A 10,674-nucleotide genomic window follows, 5' to 3' on the forward strand; every position below is an offset into this window, starting at 1 on the left:
TAACCTTAATATTTTAAAATTTCAAATGACTAAACCAGTAGAAAAATAACAACATAAATAAGTGATATATAAGTCCTAAAACTAAATTAACAAGTCATAAGATTAAATAGAAGAAAACATAATCATTAATCGTTAATTTAATGATTAACCATAATAACAAAAACTTAACATTATTGAAGAGTTTCTTGGATCTAGTAATATTATGATAAAATAAAGTGTAGATATATAAAAGCAAATTATAATTAAATAATAGAAGAAAGTTACTAAACCATTTGCTGATACCATAAAACCATTTTCTGATATAATTGGTAAGAAGCAAATATAGTGCTGTAATGCTACTGTCAGTGTCAAGCTGCAGCGAAGCAAAAAGCGACAGGGACTTTGTTTATATTCATAAAGCAACAACACACACTTTTAGCCACTACCAAAATAGCTTCGATTTATGGTTACTTTCCGCATATTTTAAAAGGCCTATATTTAAATATTTTTTTTTTACAAAATCAATTAATTAATTTTATTACTAACTTCACAATAACCATTGGAAATTTAATTAATGTAGCATATAGTATTACAGCTCAGCGTTGAATAAAATAATACAGACTAATAATATTAGCAGTGGATGTATGATTTATTTTTACCTTAATTAAATTTGAAGCATTTTAAATAACTTTAATTAAGTTCTTATCACTTAATTTAGTTTTCATTACAAACTTTTATTATATTGAATGTTTAAAATATTTTTGAATTAATAATTTTTGTTATTTGAATTTTGTTCCTGTTAATTGTGTGGATATTTAAGAAGAAGGATGATGCGTTGGCAATGGTGGAAACCGGAGACGGAAAATCGGAGTAGTTTTCTATTCTGAGAGAGAAAGCGTTAACGGCTAGAAGAGAAGGAAGAGTAAAGATAAAATGGAGGTTGAAATTCCGTTCCCATTCCGCTGAATAATACATCACATCCTTTTCCAACTCCCTCTCCTGTGCGCAGAGGGAGCTCCTCGGATCTCACGTCTCTATCTTTCTGTCGTCTCTCTCTCTGCACTGTTCGTTCCCTCCACTCTTTCATTTTCCAGATCTGCATTTCATTTCCATTTTCATTTTCATTTTCATCTCTTTCCTTCTTTCAGCACCAAGATGGTTGCCCAGAAATTCCTCGTGGATTTGAACAAGCCTCTTGTGTCCCAGGTAAACCCAATAACGTCCTTTTCAATCTGCATTCATTTTCAGGAATTGCCACGTCTCTTTACTTTTTGTTTCGCTCGCAGGTTGGCCATCTCGGAGAAGACTATGATGAGTGGGTTCACGAACCTATCGTAAGCAAGGAAGGCCCTCGCTTTTTCCAAAGCGATTTTCTGGAGGTACGCACATTCCTATCCATCGTCAATTTTTTATTTATCAGATTATCACATTCAATCGAGTCTTAGGTTAACTAACGTTGTCGTGTCTCTTCATTGGGACAGTTGTTCACGCGCACTGCATGGTGGGTCATTCCAACCGTTTGGGTGCCTGTTGCGAGTTGGTTCATTTCCAATTCTGCTAAATCAGGTCTCCCTTCTCAACATGTGGCTCCTTTCGTCCTTCTTGGAATCTTCGTCTGGACTTTGGCGGAATACACCTTGCACCGATTCCTCTTTCATATTAAAACCAAGAGCTATTGGTATGATTTCTTTCTTTCTTTCTTTCTCTTCTCTGTATACATGTGATCGGTAAAATCTATATGCATGAGATTGATTACTTGTTTTTATAATATTGCTTCAGGGGAAACACCTTTCATTATCTTCTCCATGGCTGCCACCACAAGCACCCCATGGATAGCTTTAGACTTGTTTTCCCCCCTGTTGCAGCCGCTATATTAGCTCTCCCGGTATTTCTTTTCTTACCTAATGTACAAAAAATAATGCATTTCAATGCATTCATAGTTGTTACTACCATGGTTTGAAATTACGGTTTTGTTTTGGTTCAAATGCGGCTTAATTGTGCAATTGACCTTTATACCTTATAAGGGAATCTAATGATTGCCCCTCACCCTGTCATGTAGGATCCGGATTTTTAAAGTAAGAAATTCAGTCTTGAGGATAAAGTATATATAATTTCAGATGTTTATAAGTATATCAACAGTCTACATTAGGCGCCAACAATGAATACCGTTTGTTGATTTTCTCTTCAACTACTTAGATTCCTGAATTAAATGGAGTTAGATCCTATGATCTAGATAAAATTATTGTTATGAGAAACTCTGTTTTAATGTATATAAAAAGTTTCACTTGTTTTGCTGCATACAAAAAAGTTGCCAATTAATTCATCATAGCTCCAGCGTTATAATTATGGTTTCAAAAACCTTGTTATAGATGCAATGCAATCAAATTCATTAATGCAAATATTGAAGCATTCGGTTAATGCTGTGAAATATTGTATTTGTTTGCATACTAGTAATATGTTTTTGCGTTAAAGTCTGTTAATTTCAGTTTTTTATTCCTGGAAGGAAATGTTATTAGAGAAGGTAAATGTAAGGATCAAATTTAATATCTTGAGAATTTAAAATGCATTCAATACTTTGGTCACTAAGAAAATAGAAGAATTAGTGGGAGGATTTTGTAGAAAGGTATTGAATTGTTCCCATCATAAAATGAAATCCCAAAGTCATTAGCCTTATCAACAAATAGTTTGAGCTTCTGAAACTACATCTTTATACCGGTGATCATCTTCTGGTTGGCTTTGTTGATGTCACAAGGGAAAACACCTCACCGTCTGAAACAGAGTATGCAGATTTCCTCTGAAATCGGCCAGAAAACCTTTTTTAGAATTGTGTGAAAATGATTGGTTGGTATGAAGATGTTGGTGGAATTTAGAGATACCACTATCCTATGCCCATACTTTTCTAGCTGAACTTGATAAGCTGTTCGATGAATTGATTTTGTTGCTTTTGTCTCCGTTCAGATCTGGAACTTAGTGAAGCTTGTATGCCCCCCTTCAATTGCTCCTGCCGTGTTTGGAGGTATTTTGTTGGGCTATGTGATGTATGATTGCACTCATTACTACTTGCACCATGGTCAGCCAAAGTCTGAAGTTCCCAAAAGTCTCAAGGTAAAAGCACTTCCCCTCCTTTAGCTGTTAAATTGCAGTGTCTAATGTGCTAGTGGCAATCTTGTCAATGAATAAAACTGGGGCAGTTTACCGATGCATTAGTTCATCAAAAGTTGGCCTTAGTATTTTTAATTCGATTAGAAATTGAAGGACAATAAATTCATGTACTGTGAATGTTGAGACATTCATTTTCATTTTTAGTTAGCCTCTTAAACTGAGCATAAAACATGATAGTATTCTTCTCTCTCCAATCTTCTAATGATTTGGATCGTCTGATTTCTTCTGGAACAAGATTGTTCCTCAGAGCATGATAAGCATGTTTGCCTCTTTCTTTTTTGTCATGACATTGATTTTCTTGTTACTTATGATGTATTGGCAGCTATCTAAATTTACAAGCCAGGAAAAGACATATGATAATTCCTTCATTATTTTGCAGAAATATCACTTAAATCATCATTATCGTCTCCAGAACTATGGCTTTGGGATCACTTCACCCCTGTGGGATAAAGTTTTTGGAACGGTTCCTCCTCCTCAATCAAAGGGTGAAGCGAAACGTAGATAATTGACTGCCATGATTGCATTTGTTCATTGGTTAAGGATAGTGTATAATCCGGAGCTTCAAACGAGATATGTTGATAATTCATAATTCATGTCTTGATTGTTTAATTATCTTGCTCCTATATTGATGTTTCGAAGGGTTAACGTGCTACCATCTTGTATGAAACAATATTAAAATCCGAAAATGTATCATATTTTTGGCATAAAACTCGCCTCCGTCTTCGCAGTTCTTTATGTTGCAACTTTACTTTCCGTGTGAATCATTTGCTGGGATGCCTTGTTTTGTACCTTAACTTCTAATATCAAAGAAATCAACATAGACAACAAAATGATAGGTCTTCACACTTAAGTATGACACTATCTTATAGTTTCACCCGTTTTAGCATTTTTTCTTTTCTTTTTATAAAATAATTAACTTCAACTTCATTTTTAATATGCTTTTATGTCTATAAATAGTTGCTTTTAAATTTTATTTGGTACGTTATATTTTTTTCTCAATTCTTAATTATTTTTTCAATTAATTTCTATTTAAATTTAATGTTTTTCATTATAATATGAATTATTGATTTGATTTAATAACTTTAACTATTTTTATTTCTTTTATAATTTTGACTAATTTTCCTATTTTTAGTTGATATTTTAAACTTTACCTAAATATTTGCAAGCACAAATATTAGCATTGTTAACCTTATGGAAAAGAAATGAAGGATGTGAGATGGAAAATGACTCACTGATTGATTATATAGTCAAGATTCAAGAGAATGGACGGAAGGTCAAAATCCAATAAATATTAAAAATTTATATAAAATATTTATATTTTTTTAAATGATAAAAAAACATTTAAATTTAAAATTACAAAATAATAATCATTAATTTCATATATAATCTTGATGAGTTTATAATAAAAATTGGTATATTTTTTTAACCATATTTATTTTATAAAGGGTATTACGAACTACATTTAAATAAATAAATTAAATTTGAATAAATTATGATACTCACTCAATTATATTTCAGGACAATAATAATCCACAATCATTAAAGGATAATTAATTTTTTTATAGATGGAAAATAGAAGAAGAAAAATATTACATTCCATGGTGGATTAGGGATGAAGATTTGTGAGTATTTAAGGGGATGGATTTATGAGAAGTTAGAAGAAAGTGATGTCGTTTAAATTAAAAAAAAATTACAATAATTTGTGAGGAAAATTTATTAAAATTTGTAATAATGCGTTCCTACATGGAGACTTGCATGAAGAAGTTTACATTCAACCTCCCCATGGTCTTCTTCTTCCTAACAACAATGCTTGTAAACTTCAGCGATCTCTCTATGGTCTTTGACAAATTGGAAGACAATGGTATGAAAAGCTGTCAAATTTCTTAATTTCACAAAATTACATTTTATCTTTATTTAATCATTCTTTATTCTCAAAACATCATGACACTAACATTGTTGTTATTCTTGTTTATGTGGATGACATTGGGCTTATTGTGAATGATCATGCTGAGATTCTTCATATATAACCAACATGTTGGATCAAACTTTCAAGATTAAGAATTTTGGAAACATCACCTACTTCTTAGGCCTTAAGATAGCCCACAATAGTTAAGAATTCATCTCAGTCAACGAAAATACACTATAGATTTTCTTCATGAAACGGGTATGCAAGACTCCTTGCCTATGCCTACACATATGACTCATTCTTTCCGTCTCTCTTCAACTGAAGGTATTCAACTTAATAAAGATGAAACCTCAGCATACCGCAGACTTATTGCACGATTAATCTACCTTACAAACACTAGACCTAACATTGCCTTCAACGTTAACAATCTCAGTCAATTTGTCTCTACATCCACCAAGTTTCATCAACAAGCTGCTTTCAGATTATTAAGGTATCTTAAAAGCAACCCTAACTATGGTCTATTTATTTCTAGCAATAGTCTTATTCATTTAAAAGCTTATAGTGATTCAGATTGGACAACTTATCTTGACTCTCGAAAATCTATAACTAGTTTTTCTATTTATTTTTTTTGTGAGTCTCTTATCTTCTAAAGTCCAAGAAGCAACAAACAATCTCGAAAAGTTTCCCTGAAGTAGAATGTAGAGCTCTAGCAGCAACTGCTTGTGAGCTTCAATGGTTAACTTACATTCTTCATTTCACCAGCTACTCTGTACTGTGATAATCAATCAGCAATTCAAATTTTCTCCAACCAGGTTTTTCACAAGAGAACCAAACACATTGAAATCGATTGCCATATTGTCAGAGAAAAACTTAATGTCGGTCTCCTCAAATTGCTCCCTATCTCTTTGATGACTTTTTACGGCAAGTGCATCATGTTTTCAGAAGTAATAATTTGTCCCTAATGACGAATATCGAACCCACAAGGAACAATTGAATAATCAAATAAAAGATTCACTAAATATAAAACAGAATAATAAAAGTTTGTTGGGATTTGTTAAGATGACAATGATTAATAAGAAAACAAGTTAAAGAGTTTATTGTTTCAATTGGAAAAATAGGGATTGAGATTCATCTTTCTCACTCTTTTGTATTTTGATTAGCATGACAATATTGTGTTCTTTGATTGATATTGATGTTCGTATAAAAATCATTTATATCGATTTTTTGCATATAAAATTAATAAGATGCTTCCTAAATATTGATTCTTCGCATTTTTATACAACACAACTTATCATTAAGATTAGACGTTGATAGCAATTAACATTTTAAATTTATTCCTAGCATTTAAATATTTTAAGCATTATCGTTTTGGTCAGAACCTTAAAAATACTTTCCAGTTAAATCTAAGTTTTGAGATCATGGAAAACCAAGCATTACAAATAAAATAATAATACCAATCATCAATCAATAACAAAATATTATGTTTAGATATCACTTCAATACATAAGAGTTTGAACTTATTACTCTCAATCCCAAAAGGTAGAATTAGCCACACATGATGGTTGTTACAAGCAGGGAGAGCAAGAAAAGAAGATTCCAGGGAGAGCAAGAAAAGAAGAAAAGCAGGGAGAGCATGATGTTTCTCCTTGGCGGTTGTCTCCTCTAAGGTTTCTAACCCCTTCTATTCTCTCAATTGGATTACAATTCACTCATTGGTGTTTTCCTCTCAATCCAGGGTTGTGCCTCAAGCCCCCTATTTAACCTTATTTGTTTGGGCTTAAGTGATTTATCGCTTGGGCACTAATGGACTCACTTGGGCAAGTTTTACGTAAAAAGGCCCAACGTTACTGGAGCAATCTCACTCAAGCGAGAATGAGCTCGCTTGAGCGAGATCCATTGGTGGCATTTTGGCTTTTTGCAAATTTGGGGCAGCTTTGGTGATGTTTGTGCATTCCAACTTTTCATTTTTAGCTTTGAATATTCTCTTTTTTCTCAGTTATCTCCAGTCTTTCTTAGAATCCTAAAATTAACACAAATTTGATAATAAATCGTTTTTATTTAAATTAAAATCACAAATATGTAAAAGATATAGTTTCATAAATTAAGTGTTATTTTATACTTATTTTAACAATTAATACTCATAAATGTCTATATTTTAATATGAAATATTACTAAAATTTCACACTTATCACCTTTCTACCATGCAAATCACAGAAATTCTAACTAAAATCCTCGCACCTAGTATCCTAGCTTCAAATCTTATTGTTGGGCCCAATTTACTTCACGTAACCTTTTTCTTTTCTCTGCGCGTAATGTTCTTTTAACCCATTCCTCTTTGTTTTTGCTTTTATATATAACTTTGTAAACATTTTTCGATACAATAATAAAATACATTTTCAGTATTTACTTTACTCTTTCTTTTTCTCTCTCCGTTCTCATTTTCCAAGGTTCTCCACGCTGTACTTTTTCTTTCTCTTTTCGCCATGGATTACTTGTTTCTTCTTGATGCTTTTGCAATCAATTTTATTTGTTTTTTGAAATCACAATCGTATTACGAGGTTTTAAAAACAAATTCTCATTACTCCTCAATTAGAAGACTTGTTTTGATAAATCTAATAGACCACATTAATAAAGATTCGAGATGAAAGCTAGTTTATAATTTTTTTTTATTGTTGAAAGATCACGTTCTCATTTTTCTTCCATCAAGAGTACTTTTATAATAAAAAAACATTTTATCTTCCTGGTGATAAGGAAATCATCCACAGTTGTTATACATATTTTATTAAATGATTTTATCATTTAACTACTCCTTAAACCATCCCACTACTGTTTCTTAAATCATAACACTTGATAAGTGGAGGACCCAAAATTAATAATTTATTTGTTTTATTAAAATTCATGTTAGGTAGCAAATTTGTTGAGGCTCTACATTTTCACAATTTACTTTAGTCAAATTACAACTAAATATATTAGAATTTTATTTTTTAATATTTTAAATTTATATATTAACCCATTGCTAAATAACATAGCTATACATCTATTTGATATATTGTGCTTTTGGTCTAGGTCTTATATAGACCACACCACTGACCCCTATTAGTGTAGATCTCATTATATTATTTACAAATTAAAAACTGCTTACTATCCTAGAATTGTTTTAAATATTTTATATGTAAGCTATTGATTAATGTTTATACAAAGAAAGAAATAAATACAGCTAGCAGTAACTAATAGTTACTCTTTTTATTCTTAGTCAAATATATACAATGTTAATAATAAAAAAAAAACAAGGGTATGAAAAGTTGTCCAATAGTTCCTGATTTTAAGTCAAATAAGTGTTTTTTCCATATCTAAGTCAAACAAGTATTTGTTCAAGTCTCACTAACTAGCCTTTTATGTTAAATAAGTGTTTTTTTTTCATAATTAAGTCAAACAAGTATTTGTTCAAGATTCACTAACAAGACACTTATGTTGACATATTTGAAATAAATAGAAAAGTCTTAATTACTCAAATGTGTATAATATATTTCCATTATATTGACACCAGCTTAATTCATTTAGATTAATTCACTTGCCATCTAAATAAATTATTATAATATAATATTTTATTTAAAAAAACAGTTATACAGTAATTATTTTTAGGGTTAGAATCTCAAAGAAACCTTATTTTTCCACAAATAAGATGTGAGAGAAGTTACTTCAGTATCATACCAAACTCAAGAGTCTCCAATGCTATTCCCAACACACTGCCATGATCACACACAAGAAAAAGAAACTAATGGCAAACAACTTAGTTGTGAAGGCTCCATATTATTTTAGAAGATTCAAATAAAGAACAGAAATATATGTATGGAAATGTTTATTCTTTAGCAAATAATCCTTGAAAATAGATTTAACCATAGTTTTCATATTGATCTAGCATTCTAGCCATAATACATTGTCATACTCCTTTGATCTAGCTTATTATGCTACTGCCTTCTACCCTTTCTTACCAGTTGGCAGAGGAGGGATACTTTGTTCATGCCTAAAGAAATTAGATGGATCAACTTTAGTTTTCACCTTCACTAACCTGTTGAAGTTACCCTTGAAATACCTATAACCCCATGAAAAAGCCTGAAAAAAACTGGTGTTATTCTTCTGGTTCATGCCTATATCCAAGTCTCTATAATTCACATATGTTTCCCTTGGATACTTAGAAACATAGGGAGCCGTGTAGAAATAAAATTTCCTCATCCAGTTCATGTGCTTTGCCATACTCTTTTCTCCATCAATCCATCCAGTTACATACTGAATTTTGTAGAGAACTCCCTTTCTGTGAGGGAAAGGAGTGGCAGATTCTGCAATCCTGCTCATCATGCCTCCATAGGGGTTCCAAATCATTAGGGGTCCATCTTCCTGCAGAAAAATTTCCCATAGGGAATTCAGGGACTTCTCTGGTATTACTTCCCTTACAAAGTCTGATTTGGCTTTGAAGTGAGCCTTTGTTGTGGACTTCCCTTGGAGCAAAACTTCTGGGGCTGATCCATCAGGGTAGCCAGCAATGTAGAGCACAGATTTGATCCAGCTAGTCTCCACACAATCTTTTCTTGTCAAACCCAACTCAGGAAAACCATGTTTCATCACTCGGAGAAGCCTATCAGCACCACCAAGAAAGAGAGCATTGTAAGAGGTGGTTACTGTTCTCTTTCCAGGAACACTGCTATTCCCTGGCTGAATGATCACTCTGATGAAGAGATCTTCATCAATCTTTGGAGCCACTCTCTGCCATCTATGAAGAAGCTTGTTCCCTCCTTGTTCAAGGGTCTTAGTCACTGTGAAAACAGTCACAGTTTGCGGCACAGGAACCAGCTTGATCTTCCACCACAGAATAACTCCAAAGCTGCCTCCACCACCTCCTCTTATTGCCCAAAATAGGTCCTCCCCCATGGCTGCTCTATCAAGAACCCTCCCATTAGCATCAACAATTTTAGCATCTAGAACATGGTCAACACCAAGACCATACTTTCTCATCATGGAACCATATGCACCTCCTGTGATGTGCCCTCCAATTCCCAAGGTTGTGCAAAGCCCTGCAGGGAACCCATGGACTGAACTTTTCTCTGAAATTCTGTAATAAACTTCACCAATAGTGGCCCCAGCCTGGATCCAAGCCGTGTTGTGTTCAATATCAACATTGACTGCACGAATTTTGGCCAAGTCGAGGACCATGAATGGCTTCTCAATAAGGGAAGCATAAGAGAGCCCTTCATAGTCATGTCCACCACTTCGCACTCTCATGTGAATACGAAGTTGTTTTGCACAAAGCACTGCTGCTTGGACTTGAGAGTCATCAAGTGCGGTGAATATGAAATCTGGTTTTGGCACTGAGGGCAACAAGTACCTTAGATTTTGGGCAGTGGACTCAAGGATGGAAGTGAAGGAAGCATTGGTAGAAGTGTAGATTGAAGAGGAAAATTGGTTATGAGTTTGAGAATGGAGTGTTAGGCAATGGTTGAAAGCTTCTTCAATTGGAACTGAAGTGGTGAGTGAAATTGATAGTAGAACTACAAAACTTGCAACAGTGGACCAGAGAAACTGCATGTTCTTTGGTTTCACCTTTCTCCTGTGTACAAATAAAAGGTTTAGTT

The 10,674-nt window shown here is 33.0% G+C and overlaps 2 protein-coding genes across 2 annotated transcripts; one reads left to right on the top strand and one right to left on the bottom strand.

Annotated features, from left to right (window-relative positions):
• The first annotated feature begins 720 nt into the window (after positions 1–720).
• LOC137811759 (dihydroceramide fatty acyl 2-hydroxylase FAH1-like) lies at positions 721–3,850 on the top strand. Its single transcript, XM_068613594.1, has 7 exons — positions 721–1,043; positions 1,128–1,185; positions 1,266–1,358; positions 1,461–1,657; positions 1,759–1,864; positions 2,938–3,084; positions 3,521–3,850. Exons 2-7 carry the CDS (start codon positions 1,135–1,137, stop codon positions 3,644–3,646), a joined length of 720 nt encoding a protein of 239 aa, XP_068469695.1. The 5' UTR covers positions 721–1,043; positions 1,128–1,134; the 3' UTR covers positions 3,647–3,850.
• Positions 3,851–8,893: 5,043 nt separating this feature from the next.
• Positions 8,894–10,674, bottom strand: LOC137811760 (monolignol oxidoreductase AtBBE-like 13). Its single transcript, XM_068613595.1, has one exon. It carries the CDS (start codon positions 10,625–10,627, stop codon positions 9,026–9,028), a length of 1,602 nt encoding a protein of 533 aa, XP_068469696.1. The 5' UTR covers positions 10,628–10,674; the 3' UTR covers positions 8,894–9,025.

Source organism: Phaseolus vulgaris, chromosome 2 (assembly GCF_000499845.2).
Source record: "Phaseolus vulgaris cultivar G19833 chromosome 2, P. vulgaris v2.0, whole genome shotgun sequence".
Classification (NCBI taxonomy): Eukaryota; Viridiplantae; Streptophyta; class Magnoliopsida; order Fabales; family Fabaceae; genus Phaseolus; species Phaseolus vulgaris.